The sequence below is a fragment of the Melanaphis sacchari genome, unplaced genomic scaffold (assembly GCF_002803265.2).
Source record: "Melanaphis sacchari strain LSU unplaced genomic scaffold, SCAv2.0 Contig72_pilon_pilon, whole genome shotgun sequence".
Classification (NCBI taxonomy): domain Eukaryota; kingdom Metazoa; phylum Arthropoda; class Insecta; order Hemiptera; family Aphididae; genus Melanaphis; species Melanaphis sacchari.
In genome coordinates this window covers 995,475-1,013,151 of record NW_020271519.1, presented here as the reverse complement: position 1 = coordinate 1,013,151, position 17,677 = coordinate 995,475, and the positions used below count along the sequence as shown (strand labels likewise).

At 28.7% G+C, this 17,677-nt stretch overlaps 1 protein-coding gene across 3 annotated transcripts; it reads left to right on the top strand.

The window, feature by feature from the left end:
* The first annotated feature begins 2,030 nt into the window (after positions 1-2,030).
* LOC112600844 (MFS-type transporter SLC18B1-like) lies at positions 2,031-14,698 on the top strand. Of its 3 annotated transcripts, none has more exons than XM_025348161.1 (12): positions 2,031-2,456; positions 3,942-4,254; positions 6,247-6,342; positions 6,408-6,481; positions 8,090-8,237; positions 8,313-8,381; positions 8,453-8,570; positions 9,073-9,188; positions 9,254-9,444; positions 9,578-9,673; positions 10,231-10,399; positions 13,912-14,229. In XM_025348161.1, the coding sequence occupies exons 2-12, from the start codon at positions 4,138-4,140 to the stop codon at positions 14,227-14,229; spliced, it is 1,512 nt and encodes a 503-aa protein (XP_025203946.1). In that variant the 5' UTR covers positions 2,031-2,456; positions 3,942-4,137. The 3 variants fall into 3 exon arrangements, with proteins under 3 accessions (XP_025203946.1, XP_025203947.1, XP_025203948.1); XM_025348162.1 differs by lacking the exon at positions 2,031-2,456 and adding an exon at positions 3,763-3,861; XM_025348163.1 differs by lacking the exon at positions 2,031-2,456 and having other exon boundaries at positions 4,138-4,254; positions 13,912-14,698.
* Positions 14,699-17,677: the final 2,979 nt, after the last annotated feature.

Sequence of the window (17,677 nt, the reverse complement as noted above, 5' to 3'; positions counted from 1 at the left end):
CTCAGTTGTACACTCTTATTTTATTATTTTATTTTCTGTATATTGTTTTATTTTTTTTTTTCAAATCCAAATAGTAAATATTTTATGAGTCGATAGTGAAGTTAATTAAATTTTACTAGTTTTAAAATTGTATTTGCTGTTTCTCGGTATGCTTTAAAAAAAAAAATGTCATTTCGGTTGGCTAAAAAAATGTTAATATTACTTTATTTCTCGTTTTATAAATATGAGTTTATATTGTCCCAAAAGACTTTAAATCAGTGTTGTCCATTATAGGATGCCGCTCATTTACAAATTTAGTATGTCCTGCAATACAATTAAGTTTAATGTACATTTTAAAGTATGAAAAAAATAAAATATGTATTATTGTGGTTCTATTATATACAATATATTTTGTGAAAATTAATACTAGGCCACCAACGATAAAATAAGTCAAATTAAGTATTAAATAAAAATAATTATAAAATATATATATTTTTTTTATTTGATGCTAATCAATTTATAATTATTATAAATTGTTTGTAAAATTTTATACATTTTTTTATTAGTTTTTTCATCAATATCTTTGATAAAAAGATGTGTGCTGCTCACAATTAATTTTTAAAATTAATAATTGATCCTTTTCAAAATCCTAACGAGGTTCGCTGCATTAAATGGTATAATAATATATTTTACTAAATTTAAAAATCCATAAAATAAGTATTTGAATAATTACATTATTCAAGTATCAAAAAGGGGCTATGAAATTAAGTGAAAATTCTTAGATTTATAGCCTAACCGTGTATATAATATTGTCTTACTGCGTATTATCAAATACCAGACAGATGCTTTTTCCTCTTTTATTACTTAACAAAAGTAAAATCTTTTTAAATAATTAAGCTTGGTTAATAAAATATGCATACAAAAATCATTACACGTAATACGTAGTAAGTAATTAATAAGTTCGTAGTATAAGTTACTTTTGTAATTGACATAAACACGTAAAAGTCTAACAGTATTATAACTATTATACAAATTTACTGTTGGCGTAAGAATTTATACTTTTTCGATCCAAACAATGACAATACGTCAATACCTATTAAAATGGTAACACTACTAATACTCAAGTAGGTACTTTAAAATACGGGCATTGTACAAAAAATAGAAATAACACCTTTATTCATGTGCGTATGTTAAAATAATATTGTATTGAGAATTCGTTACTAAAAAAATATATCTGCATTTTAACGAGAGTTCCTGTGAGGCAATTATATTTAATACATAATATTATGTGCAATTTATCTACTAATATGTTATTATAATATTATTAAAATTACAAGATTTGTACCATTCCAAATCCTAAAATATATATTATATTTTACATATGATATCGGCACGCGCGATGGCCTTTGGGCGATAAGACTTCGTGCCTCATGAGCATATATTTCTGTAGGCTATTTTTAGTTACTACTTTCGTTTAATATATTATATCTAAACGAAAAATGAATAATTAGGTACGAGTATCCACACATTGGAAATCGATGGGCGGGTGAAGCGCGAGTGGGTTTTAGCCTTTCTGAAAAATTGTTGACAATTTCTCTCGACATTTTCCCCTATGGATGTTAATTGTCCCCAAAGAAAAGTATTCAGAATATTTCCTCAGTAGAAGTGGTAAATATTTTGCTTAGAGAAAAACATTTTTAATTATCCGCGAATTGCCACCCCCACCTCTCCTACCCTATAATAAATATACTCTATTTCTACCTATACACATACATTAGCTGTTTGTAACGCTTTTTATCTGATAGCCGATAGCCGCAAGATAAAATATTATATATACGTATATACAAATGTATAATAGGAGTGTACCTATAGGTACATTCCTATAGGTCTACATTGAACTTTGGTCAAATATAATAATAACCATGAAAATGATGTACGCATTATTGGTGTATAAGAGGCATTCGACAGTGTAAGCCGTGTGGGTACGAATTCAATATCCCCCACCTTGGCTACCCCACGGCGTGTGTAGATAACGAACAACTCGGTGATATAACGTTAATATTTTTATTAAACGTACACGCGGATTCACCTCTGGTCTGGCCGTGTGCCGCGTGTTTGTTCGGTTTAATAACAATAATATATTTTTATTTATTGAACGCCAATAACGCGGTGGTACACGTCGATCATTGACACGAAAATCGGTGCACGTTCGCGACACATCATATTATCGTTATTTGTTGTATTACCTATATAGTTTTTACCTGCGGTCGTAATCATCGTTGTTAACGTCGCGCCAGCACCCGGACCCGTGTGCCGCCCGTGTCGCCGCTCGCCGAGGAGTGAATTTCGAAAACGGTTTTCGGGCGAGTATCCGTATCATACCTGTGGCTGGGTTTTACGCGTTACCGTCACATGTCGGATTTGTCGCCGCCACCGCACGCAGATCGCACGAATTGACTCGACCAGATATTGTACAAGTGAGTGTGCACAATCACATATTATATTATAGGTATTATTAATAAATAATATTATTATTATTATTATTCGCGAATTTATTTCGATATCCATTTCGGCACACCGATGCGGGCATAACCTCCGCGCGACTATTGGCTGGAATTATTAGTCTGCGACAAAAGTTTTTTTGAACGCGCTCGCCGCCCGACGGACGTACCGGCGCGGACACGTTATCAAATTTAATAAGAAAATCGCACTTTTTGTGTTATTTTGACGGCGGCGTCGCGCTGGTCTCGTCGGTCGCTATTCGATTACACTCGTGGTTGACATCGGTGTCGTCGGCGATAGGCGGACGGAAACTCGTACGGTTTTACCTTACCTATCGCGCACACACGTTCAACGCGCTTAGCCTAATCCACAATAGACGTATTTCGTCGCTTTTCGATACGGCATTCGGTTATACGATTTACTTTGGCTGCTTATCTCTACAAACCGTCGAATTATCGTTATTAACTATCGCAATACCAATAACAGGTAACAACGAAAACCATAACACTACGCATATTACGTTTGGGCGGCGAGGTCCGTACGAGTTGCACGCTACGCGACCCGTCATCCTTAACGCATACGCGATTGGGCACGACTGGTGGTAGGTATTACCTATACGGCTAGGTTATATATATGTATAAATGCATATTTTTTATTGTACGCGTTTACGCGTATGTCACGTCGTGTGATGCCGTTTATGAATGAAAGGGATTTTTGGGCCAAAAAAATCAAAAGAATATCAATGTTTTCAAGTAGTAGGAACGGTTATTTTAATACGATTCGACCGTGCGCGATAATGACGACGATAATACGTATGATATGACGTTCATTAATCGGTCTAGGACGCACGAGCGGCGTTACTGCTCGGGGTCATCGATTAGGGGACGCACAATAATTATCTTTTTTAAATGTAATGTGTGTGATCGTGATGAGTACTGATGACTGATGAGTAGCGCACGCGTAACATACAAATATATCGGAAGGGCGCATTATTTTATCATTTTTTTTTTTTTTTTTTTTTTGTTCCTCTGTAGAGGGTTTTATTACTTACCGCAACGTCCGAACCGGTTATTTTTCGTCGCACAATCGACGTGCCACGTCTGCTCATCATCGACCGACTGATAATAATAATAATTTCATAAAATCTGTAGTGTAAACAATATTACATATTATTACAACGTGTATACGGTATTGTCGGTATTAGTGTATTTACATATTGATACGGTTGGCCCGCCGAGTCACCGACCCCGTTAATGGATTTATTACATTTTTTTATGGATATCTACCAATGACGATGAAACTCGTATTGCATAGATGTCGGTTATAATACATTAGATCAATGTTTTTAATATTTTATCACCTTTACCAAGTTATATTGTGGTCAGAAATTTCGTTTTATTTCCTTACGTGTTTTATTCTCTTATTGATTTCTTGTACCTTAATTTTATTGTATTATACAGATTAATGGTTCAACAACAATCATGTGACACGGGAACCGAATGAAAACCTGTTTTGCAGTCTACTCTCTTGAACCCTCCGATCGACGGTCATATTTTATAGCGTTGACAACAACGAAGACAAAAGCTCTATCAGTTTTGCGACAGCAGTGTAACAGCATCATCGGCGCATCTACGTGGTGGACCGTCCGCATTTAATATGCTACGCATATCAAATTTCAGCAAACGACAGTGGTTGACGTTAATCGTTTTCAGTATCGCTGACTTTTGTAACGCCATCTGCGTTTCATTACAGGCTCCGTTTTACCCCCTAGAGGTGAGAGGACCGCATTTAATATTAAACATATGGTTCATTGAACCTGGAAGCAATTGTGGCGTACGCAGGGTTTGTGCGATGTTGGTTGATGATGTTAATGAATCATTGGAATTAATATAACTTATTTTCTAAATTTCAGGCAATTTATTTATGATTTTTCGTAATTGATATTTGATATGAGAAAAACAAAACAAAATTTAAAATTCCACCCGAAATATGAGCAACATTAATAATCAACACTGGTTAGGTGTAGTTTATAAGTTATTTGACCTAAAACCCGTTAAAATTCACGTACGTGAGCTGCCCCTTCATGACGTATAAGTCTATGATAATATAGAACTACGACTGTAGCTTTAAAATATTGATAATCTCCGTTTGACTTTTCCATCCTATTTTTGGCCTAAATTTTTATAGGTGTGTTAAGTTTTTTCTCAAACATCGATAAACTTCTAGTCACGGTTGCTTAAAGAAATCGACTCGGCACTCCTTCAAGTTTCATTATATATTATTAATTATAGGTCACGTAACCATATTATTGTGTCTTACAAACGGATAAAATATAAATCAAGAAGCGCGTGTGTAAAAAAGTGTTCCAATTTACAATCTCGACCTAAATACAAAACCTATATTATTATATTATGCTGCTCTTAGGTCCAAAGTTTTCATAATACTTTGATATTTTTGATTAGTGTTAACCTCGGCATTATTTTGTTTGTAAATATTATAAAAATCAATACCTACGTTTAATTTGAAAAAAATAATTACAATTACAGTTATACACGTATAATTGATTTTTATTTTTAGAATTTTTTTACTAGGTACTACAAACGCATTTGTTAATATTATGATAATCAGATAATATAATAGTGTAATAATTTAATAATTTAAAGCAACTAATATATTATTCATTTCATGATATAAGAAAAGTGAAAGACTCTTAAATTCTTTATTAGGTTCTTAAAAATTATATTTACATAAAAACAAACAAGACTCTTAACTAATGTAAATATAATTTATATATGCATAATGTACATAGGATTTATAAATATGTAAACACTATTTAAGTAGTATATAATATATATGTATTATATACAGAGTGATTCATCTTGCATGCTTAGTGTTCACCCATATTTTCTTTAATAATGAAGTTATTCAAAATCAGATTATAAAAATTTTCAATTATACAGTATATTATATTATATATTGTATATATTTAAAGTAAATAAATAAATATAGTATGAATATAATTGCATAAATACAAATTTTTTTGAAATTTTTTGTAACTTATTTTACTATTTTAGGAGTATCCTATGAAAAAACAAACTTTTGTTTTTACACGAGAACCCCTTTTTTACTGTCAATTATTTGGCTGGTAATTTTTTCTGAAAATTTTGATTTTACAGGATTAAGTTTTAAATGAGTAATTTTTTAATTATTTAATTTTGTACACTTGTAAATAATAGGTCCATGACAATGAGTTTGGAAGATATTTGGGCTATAGTTATTTGAACATTTAAATAATTAATATAAATCAATCAATATTTATAATTTATAAAAATGATCCAAATAAATTAATACTAGATCTAATAAGTCATTTATTTTATATTTTTGTAAAATTATTTTTAAAGACTTATGTTTATGAAATTATTTACTGTAAATCACATCACAAGAGTATCTATTCATTAAGTAACACAAAAAATCTAAAATATTTGAAAATATGTTAATTGAGTATATTTAAAAATTCCAAAAATTAGAATTTGAATAAAGTCATTATTAAATGTAAAAATAGGGATATCACTCTGTAGATACATATTTTTAAATACACATATATTTTTATAGATAAAATATTCTATTACAAGTTTATAGCAGTACGAAATAATTAATGCAAAATTAAACATTTTTGAAAATAATAAAGTAACATAATTAATCAATGTATTTTACAATAATATTGTATGTTGATGAAAAATATGTTCAATATTATATTATATTTAGGCTGAAAAAAAAGGAGCCACTGCAACCGAATATGGTTTGGTATTCGGTGTTTTTGAACTGGTTGTATTTTTAATCAGTCCCATTTATGGAAAACACGTGAGTACAGTTTAAAAAACAGGATTTAAATATTGCAAATTTTTAAAAAATAATTAATGTTTTAGTTAAATAGAATTGGGCCCAAATACTTATTCAATGGAGGGATATTCACAACAGGAATATGCGCAATCTTATTTGGGTAAGAAAAAATTACAGCTAGCTATAATAAATATAATATTTTTATTTTACCAATTATTTTTGTAAAATGTATAAAATAAAACACATGGAAGTTACTCAGTTATATAATAGGTTTTGAGTAAACCTCGTCATTAGGTATAAAATCCGTAAATTATTGTAGTGGACATTGTATTAATAGGAATAATTTATTTATATTAATTATTAATTATAGTATACGATTGGTTGAATACAATGAATACAATTTTTTTACAAATATTTTATGCACCTATTATTATAACATTTTATCATTTATTACTGTTATTACCAGATTTATCAACAACTATGTACAGTATATTATAACGGTGTGAATAGGTTTGTGGCATACATAGTATACCTAAAATGTTAATTTCTTATAGAAAATAAATTATAATATATATTACGGCAAAAGGTTTAAAGTTAGATAAGAGTAGTATGATTTGGGGAGTTCAAATACCCTAGTCCCTAGTCGATGCACAGCATGACATGGGTGGGGATGGTAGCGCGCGACATTGACTCGTAGAGACAAGTAATGTAAATATATACATACAGTAGAACCTCGATTATCCGGGGTAATGATGGGGAGAGGGTCACACGGATAAATGAAAATCACGGTTAATCGAGACTTTTTATAATAATGAAATTTTAAAAATTTTGATTCAATTGTAATTAGAAATATACATAAGAAGACGTATACATACAATAATGTTATACATACGTCCTACATCCATAATATTGTATACCTACAACAAGTTATTAGGGCTTAAAATATGAAGTTATCGTCAAAAATGTCATTAATACGATTGTCGATATCGAGTATTATGTTTAAAAATGTTCGGAAGAATGGGCACGGTTAATCGCAAACACGGATAATCGAGTCACGGATAATCGAGGTTCTACTGTATATATATATATATATATATACTTTACACTGATATTTTTAAAATATTTTAATTAACTTTAAGCTAATAATATCACGAATTTATTCACAATGTTATATGATATGTTGGTACTGACTTACAAAATACTGTATTGTAAAGTACTGTACTGTACTATATTGTTTTTCGTGAAAGTACAAAGAATTATCATTGCATTCAAATTTATTTCATCCATTAAAGATACCAAAAATAGAAATACGACGTATATTCGACATCTACTACTCAGTAGATTGACTTACCCGGGGTTTTTTTTAAATTTAAAAACGTTTATTGACTTAGAAGTAACACTAAACAAAAGTTTGAAAATAAATTCAGCTGTTTAATAATAATTAAATGTGTAAATATTTTAACTTTGTACTACTTATTTATTTGAGATAAAAAATAAAAACGAGACAAATGTTTTTAATAAATATTTGAATTATTAATGACTATTATTATTATTGTTATAACTTATGATAATTATTATAATATAATTTCATTTTATACTTTCATAAAAGTTATACTTAACTGTTCTTTAACGGACATAGTACGCATGTTTTCTGTTTGTTTGTACTCGAATTAATGATTCGTGACATAAAATCAATACTTTAAATTTGATGACGTAAGACCTAATGGATTCATTAAAACGGTGGATTCTTTTATTGTTTTGGTACCAGATTTTTGGACAAGGTGGAAGGTCATTATCCATTCATCATATTATCATTCGTCATACGTATTGTTGAAGCGATGGGAAATGCGGCGTTCTTGACAGCCAGTTTTGCCATTATTGCTATGGAGTTTCCGGACAACGTGGCCACCACATTTGTAAGAATAAAAACGTATAAATTAATTTTATAAATTTTAACACGTGCGTAATATAAAATATTATGATAATTTTAGGCTTCTCTTGAGACATTTTTCGGTCTTGGGCTGATTGTTGGACCAACTGTTGGCGGAGCTTTGTATCAAGTTAGAATACAATGTTTATAATATAATGACATTAGAAAAATATTTCATACTAACAAATTTTATTTTTTCAGGTCGGAGGCTTTGTAACCCCATTCTTGATTTTAGGTTCTACACTATTCCTTTCGGCTGTCATGACTGCTTTTGTGTTGCCCGACCACCCCAACCGTAGAAATGACATTACTAGTGATGGTAATTTTTAATTAAAATAATATTATCATTTAAAATATTTGAATTTCTTGTAAATTGTATACTATTTGAGTAAATTCAGTAATTCATAATATTAATTTAATAAATAGACTTATTGTTTACTTGAATGCAAATAATAACATGCTTATAAAATATATTCATGACCATCTTAAAACCGACTTTTTTCTTATAGTAAAATGTCTTATGAACTGTTATTGTATGAAAAAATAAATACATATTGGCTTATTATGCATTACGTAGATGATAACATAAACGATTTTAAATATTTAAAACTCTAGGTATGTTTTATGACGAATGCTGTTTCAATGCCCATGTACGGTGCGAAAGTTAAGAAAAATAAATGATATTTTTAATGTTTTTTAAAACTCTACCATAATCTCTGGGTGCTTAGGTGTAGTATTAGATGGAGATATTATAATTTTGTTTAAGAAAAAAATTTGATTAAAACATGTTTTTAAGCCTGCATTATATACAAATTTTACAGCTAGTCTGTTGAAAGTATTGAAAATTCCTGGTATAATGTTAGCGGCCGCTAGTATTATCGTGACGTCTATGAGCATTGGGTTCTTGTCGGCCACCTTGGAACCACATCTTAGACAAGTATGACTGCCGTCAAAATAACGTCACTCTTATTACTATTTTCATCTTGTTTCTTTATTTTTAAGTTCAAATTGTCTCCAATGGTCTTGGGACTGATGTTTGTCATTAATGGCGGTACTTATGCATTGACAGCGCCATGGTGGGGTTGGTTGTGCGATAAAGTGCTGCCCGCTAAAGTGGTAACGTTGTTGGGGTGCATTATACTCATGATCGGATTCAGTCTTATCGGTCCAGTGCCATTTCTCGACAGGCCGACGTAAGTATACGCGGGTGTTCGCTATAAAGTAGTTTTTAAAAAATATGAAAAAATGTTCATATTACGTTACATAAATGTTATGATATTATGTCTGAAAAATAATTTATGTTAAATGTCTTTCGCACATTTCCAGAGAATTTTCCGTCACCATACTAGGGTTGGTGATGCACGGCATGGGCATCGGCGCACAACTTGTTGCATCGTTCACCGACGCTCTGCGGACCGCCATGTAAGTATTTGTAGAGGTTTAGTTTCCAAGTAATCGAGAAAAAAATCAAATAAGCCATTCGTTACTTTTAAATTGAATGTGACATTAGGATTATTTATTTACATGCTTGCTCATGTACACAAAACGTTTCGTTATTTAAACTTTATGTTCGTACATATATACATGGTGAACCGTGTAAATAAAAGTTCACCAAAAATATGAGATGGGGAATGACAATTATTTCTCATTCTAAAGAATTTTTCGGTCTGGAGAGAAATGTCTCGTTTTTATATAAGTGGTATAAATAAACAACAATTCTGAGTAAATTTGAATGATAATATGAGATGCATAAATGTAAAATATGCATAAATCATTACGTTGAATATAGATATAGGCATTGATAGATTTTGGGTTTTAAAAATTGACACTGATATAATACATTGTTCAATTAACTAATAATAAATTAAATTATAAAAGTATAATATCTTATCGAGTAAGTTAAAATAATCCCAGTCGATTGTTTTATTTTGTGGTGTTGGTTTTATAAAAATTATAATTTAGTCTTTTTGATTTTTCAGTCAGCACGGGTTTTCTAACAACCTGGAAACTTATGGTCTGATATCGGGACTTTGGACATCAACTTTTGCACTCGGAGCTTTTATCGGTCCTTCCATTGCTGGTATACTATACGATATCGTTGGATTCAGTGCAGCTACTTTATTTGTTATCATATTATCCGCGATTGTGGTGAGTAAAAAAATAAAAATATTTAGCGCCATTTATTTATCATTTTATTATAAATATGATTTTAGTTTTATTTTGTTATTACATAATATTTAACATACTTTTATGAATGTATGCACAAATAAATAGAATCCTGGATTTAACCTTTACATATAATTTCTATTAATGATCTAGACGAGTAAAATGAATTTGAATTTAAAAAAAATTAAATTAAATTATTTATGACTGGTACTGCGGTTTACGTTTTGTTATGAAATAATTACAAATGTTAACACGATAAAGAATAAAGTACAATTTTCAACAATATTTATGTAAAGCTATTTACGCGCAGTTATCGCTGATCGAATTTTCATTGTTTACGCGAACTTTTGTTTAAAAACTTAACAAAAACTAAATCAAATACTAATAATATAAATATATATTATAAATAAGTGCAAAAACTGCTTTGAATAACAATATTTTTCAATTTGTTGATTTATGCTATCGCAAATAAATACTAATCATTTAAATTTCTATTTTTTTTTTAGTTTATAAATAACCTGTTGATAATATATTAAAAGGAATATTAAAATAATAATATTTAAAAACTCTTTTGTAATTTTGATAATATTTATTTATAACCTTAGTGCCATTCATGTATTTTTATTTATAAATAATTTTGTTAATTAAATTCAAAACACGACTATCAATATTCTCACTTATGTTTATTAAATTATTATTCTAAATAATTATCAATTAAACGGTCATTAACGTCGATTGATTTTAATACTATTCAAACTGATTTTTTTAAACTAGTGTTAGCAAATTAAATATAAAGATAAGATTATACCACGTGTGAGTGTATTATTACTTATTGCCTATTAAAATGTTTAATGTTATAATGAAACTATAATTAAGACTATATGATGATTGACTTAATACCATAAACTAAGAACCAAATAAATGAATTGAATGTTTATTTTGGCTATGAGATAAAAAAAAAATTGATAATAAATATAACGAAAATTACAAGTGAATATTACCATAATTTTATACTAGATTTTGATTACATCAATGAATCTTACCTTAGTAAAAACTATGAATTACAGCAACTTTTATATAAAACTGCATCATTTCTCTTTGTATTCGTACAGAAAGAAAATAGCTGATTATTGTTTTATCAATTCAATAAAGTGAGATAAGCATTAAGATAATTAAAGTAGGAATATATGACTTACGAGTACGTATAGCGTTCTGTTGCATTCAAGGCCAAGGAATTTGCATCCGTTTTACTGATTTCAATTCGACAAAAAGAATTCTATATTTTATTATTATTTATAAGGTTAGTTATAAGTTATAACTTTAGACACATCATAAACGGAAAGCATTTGGCTCTGAGCGATTAACGTATTTTCTTATGACTTTATGACTTACGATATTATGAAAACCATTGGAGCACAGTTTTCACAGTATTGTATTGTAATAAATACATCGTTTGGAGGATCCACAATCACGATTTGGTTTAAAGCATGTTGATTGATGGTACGTCGTAAGAAAGTTTAATACTTTAACGACTAACTATATGTATATATATATATATATATATATATTTATATATAAAGGAATGTAATGGTAGCTTGGTCACATTCATTTCTGCACGACAACAACGATTACACGTTGATACTGTTTAAAGGCGTGCCTTAGTAATTCGTCAAACGTCGATATAAATCTCGATTTTTCAAATCGAAAAGATCAAATAAAAGTTTGAGAGTTGCGTATGTCAATATGATTACAAAACGGAAAATTTAACCTGTATACAGTACGATTCATAAAACATGGTTGTCTCCTTTTTAATGGATACTGTATATAATGTACCTATATTTTATTCAAACTTCGATTTTTGTATTATCTTAGTATACTTAAACATATTCAAATATTTAGATTTATTTTACTAACTATTTAAAGACTGAATTGATACAAAATACTATTTTTTTGTTGCTAAAAGTCAGTTCTGCCTACCATATTATCAATAGATACGTTTTTCAGAGTATTTAATATAAATATATTATAAAATATCCTCAGAGATAAAAGCTGAAATACCTTTACTACTCAGAATCGTTTTTTGTATTTAATAAATTACCATTAAATTCAAATTTAACACATCCGCATAAATGTTTTATTCAATGACAAAGTACACTTGAAATAAACTATATAGCATAGCCGGTATCCTTTTTTAAATTTATTACCCGACGTCATGCCGTACAAAATTCTAACGTAAATGATTACGAAAACTCGATTACGAAAACTCGATTACGGAAATTCAATTACGACATTCAATTATCTACAGTAGCCAGGAGGGTTGACGATACTCTTTTTTCTACAAAAATTAGTATTTCTCCAGTGTTCATATTTCTCAAAAAAATAAAATAAAGTCGAGTCTATTTTTCTTCACTTTTATTCTATTATTAAAATCTTCTTTATTATCTAAATACCTACATATATTATTAATATTCTGGTCTGGAATTCTTTTTATTCGTTATATTTTTATATTGAAACATCAAATATTAAATTAATTTAAAATAGTATTGTTGAAATATAGTACAATATTAATTTTTTTAAATAATAATTTAGAACTATAATGGTGGCATAAAGTTAAAATACATTGCACAAATTATTGTTATTTTCTATTAAATATTACTAATACTATGAGAGTTTTATAAATATTATACTTAAATATGAATACTTATTAAAAAATTTGTGTCATGATTTAATATATGCTATTATTACACAAATAAAACGAGTAAAAAATTTTAAATCAAAGAAATAATGCCCAAATGCTGTATGCCATCTTTTTTTTTCACTTAAAATAATATTTAATTTCAATAATTAAATGTTAGTAACTATACCGATAAATAAGTACTTGTTCAAAAAAAAAAAAAAATTCCACATTAACATTTGATATATCAAGAAATAACTTTTATCCTATTCAATTTATTTAATTTTTTATTATTATATAACTATTTGTTAGCTACTTTGAAAACTTAATTTTTGTAAGACTGTTGTTGGGTAAAACTTTTATGTAATAAGGTTGATAAAAATATTAAAAACGTATGTGCGTAATTTAGTTATTATAGTCTCAATCAAAGTACAAGCTTATTGATTATGAACGCACTATTATCATTCAATACAGTACATAACAACAGTTACAGCTGTCGGTGCCGGCTAAAATATCGGATAAATGCATTATTAGTATGTAATCAAAAATATTAATACTTAAAGAATAACAATATAGACTCGAATTCAGTCTAAAAAAATAAATAAACGAGCGGAAGAAAACAGTATCTGATTTTTTGAAGAAATTAGTCAGGTTTAACTCTATTGACACCTTTTTTTCTTTTTTTTTTCCGTCGATTTACCAAACATCGGCCATTGTCAAATCGAAATTTTGTACTCATTACCACTATATTATATCATACACCGAGAAAAAAATATGACAGCTCAGGCGTTAACCGATTAATTTTATTTCTTTTCCGCAGGGTGTGGCCGTAACGCTGTTTTTGATTTTCTCCCGGCCACCGAGGTTGGTCAAAGACGTGCACAGCCTGGACAACCTGATGGATCCGCTAGTCAAGTCCGTGACGGAGAACGGTGCCGGTGGCACGTACACGAGCGGTCTCATCACATCAGCGCTCACGTGCCCGCCGCCGGAACGGCCGCCCGGCATGGACGGGATAATCGCATGCAGCAGTTACAAGAATCGGTTGGGTACGTGGAACCGGAAGGAGAGCGAATTGGTCATCGGAAGCCACATGGGCAACAGCTACGCCGACGAGACCAGAGGTCTGCTGGGCTGACCCGCGCCGCCGCACGTGGTCAATAATTATTATTATTACGTTGTTATAATATCATGATATATTATTGTCGCTGCTACCCACATGCCATCAGCTGCCGATGTGCTCGTATGATATTTTGTTTCTCTCTTTTTAAACGTATATATATTATTTTTTTTTCGAGTTTTTGAAATATTGAACTACGATATTCATGTGAGGAGTTACGAGCCAACCCCTTTCCCTCTTCAGTTACCATTTTTTACACCTTTTATAGAACTATTTTACCAGCAAACATCACATCATGGATTAATATAGATTTTCCGGTATGGCCATCAAACCACTACAACCGCCTCCACCACTACAACTATTATTTAGGTATAGCCACCATCGTCAATACTGTTATTGTTGTGCCATTGTTACTTATAATTACAATTGTTTTGATTTTTTATTCACTTTTTTTTTTTTAAGTCCAATCATCGATGCATATACTTTTATTGATTTTATAATAATAATACAAATAATGATAAGTAATAATTTTAGATATTATATTATATTGTTATACGCCTACATATTATATATTTTTAATAGAAACTTATTTTTATAATAACATATAGCTTTTTCAGTCCAGGGCTCTAGTTTTTAGCCTTGACGAATTTATTTGTATGTATAAATATTTTATGTATATTATTTAAATATATATTCATGTCGAATTGCTTGTCAAGCAAATATGTTTATATTATACTATTGCTGAATCTCAAATTATATATTTTTTAAATAAAAACTTATTTGTATTTGTTCTTGATATTTGTAATATATATTTGTGTATGTATTTGTATAGTAGTTTTGCGATTGGTATGATTTACAAAAGCAACAAAGTAACGTTGGAAATTATAATTGACGACTAAGAATCAGAAACAAGATACACATTAACTGATGGTAAAAAAAAGTAAATAAAGAAAAACAAAACGTGAAGTCTTCCAAGATAAATTTTTTAATATCATACTGAAAACGAAGTGGTAGGTATACTGTCAAAAACAGCCAACCATGATGATAGTGTACCTAAATTGCCGATCTATGGTGCCGTGTTATACCTAGCCATATTTTATTATTAAATACATCATCATAATATTATAATATGTTGGTTTATTATACATTATGTTAACCACACTTTCTATTGTACATATTTGTTACCGTTAAGTTTAATGTAAGACATTTTTAATAGTTTAAAATTTTAAATGTATTATTTAGCATAAAGATATTAAAGAAATTGATTAAAAATAAAGTTCCCCTAACAGTGTGATGTAACGAATCACTTTAAAATACAGGTTATTAATTTATTAATTAATTAAATAATTGGTATTGTTATAATATTATATTTTTAAAAAACTGTATTTATCGTAAGTTATACTTTAAAGCGAACCAAATCGACTGATGATTTGTACGGAAATCAGTTACGCAATATTTCATCACGTTTCCTGTTATTGGATGTAACTATGTACGTCATTTATTAAGAAGAAGCCACACCAAAGCAATCTGTAAAAAACGTTCAATAAATAGGTACTTTGTGTTTTGTGTTTCGGCAGTGACGTCGGAAAACACAAAAAATACGTTTACTATGAAATATTAGTGCCTATAGCTGAATAAATTAATATTATCCATCGATTTACATCACAAAGAACTAATATGAAGTAACAGAATAATGTTGTAAACTTGCAGTAATTTATAAATGTTTGATTCTTTTTTAGTTGTAACTATTTTTTTTTTATTATACAGTATCATAGAAGTTCAGCGTCTACTACAATAATATTAGTATACTACGTTTTTAAATTTATTTCAGCATCTTTCAAAAACTTAAAAATCTAGAATACGTTATGTAATAAGTACTGATGCGTATACAAACTGAGTATTGTTCGTATTTGATATACGGAGTTCTATAAATATATATGACATGTTTTACAGTAAGATTCTGATGAAATAGAAATTTTCACCCAATTCATAATTAAAAAAATATATCTGAATTATAAATTATATGTTATTTAATATACTCACCATTGTTGATAATGACGTACAGTTTTATACTATAAAGTTTAGTTTAATATAATTTACTTAGGTATACTTATTTGAATAAACAGGGCAGAACAACAAAAGTAATTGCAAATCGATTTTACAGTAATTGATTTTTGAGTGTTATTTTTAAAACTAAAGTAAATTAAACTATTACAAAATTTAAAAGTAAGATTATTATCTTAAGCATTTTAGAGGCTTTTATTGATATTTTAATTTTAATTTTGAAGCTTTTTTGCTTTTTTTAGATTCACAAAAAATTATAAATTATTTTATAACTAAAATATCAATAAAAGCTTTCGAGATGCACTAGGGCTTAAATATTTTTCTAACTTTTAAATTTTAAAATATGTCAACTTATTCTAATTTTAAAAATAACCGAGTAAAATTATTGTGAATGAGAATTTGCTGTGTTGTACGCGTTTATAAGATGATGGCGTCTTCATAATCGATAAATGACTGGGAATATAAGGCTGAAAGCATTCAAGTTCAATATTGTATAGAACTGTTAACTTCTTTATAGGTGTCAGTTACATGACGTACAAAATGCTCTCGCATTGTAAATTAATTTGAATTATATAATTTTCAAATATTTCTAAGAACATTCAATATTAAATTACCTGAATATAATTACATTAATAATATTTATAAAAATGTGTTATGTACTTTAGCAATTAATCAAATAAGTAGTCATTTTCAAGATCTCAAATAACTAAATAAAATAATAATAATAATAATAATAATAAGATCGATTTTTTTAGGAAGATGGAATAAGATTATCCGATAAAAAAAAATGAATAACAGTATTTTCCTAAAGAAATTTAAAATAAAAATCATTGCTGTTTTGGTTTCAGGTTACGTATTTTATCTTATTATGATAATATGCGTATTGTAAATAGAATGGATAAAATCAATTCAAATTAAAAATTGTAATATTACACCAAATAATTAAGTTTATTATATCTTAATAAATCAAATACTAATCGGGCGTGAACTCTACACTGGTTCATGGACATCTGAACATTGAAATATACTAATTGGCAGCGAATAATGTACAGCTAGGGGAAACAGAAGTAAATTTCATCAATTATGTTACCATTACTTACTCCAATAACGTGATCGATATCTTAAATATAATAAATATAAAAAAAATATAAATAATATTGAATTGTATGTGAACCAGTAATTAATATAATATGAACCATTATTAATATGTATTGAATATATTTTATCGTTTCGTAAATCATTATTGTAGTTACACTACTTCCAACGCGTTCTTTGCGTACACTGTTTACCTTCACAACGTTCTTATCGTTAAAGTAGAATATAAGTTGTAATTAATATCATCTAAGTCGCTCAGCTTTGTAAGAATACTATGATCATTTAAATTCAAATCTTATTCTATCAT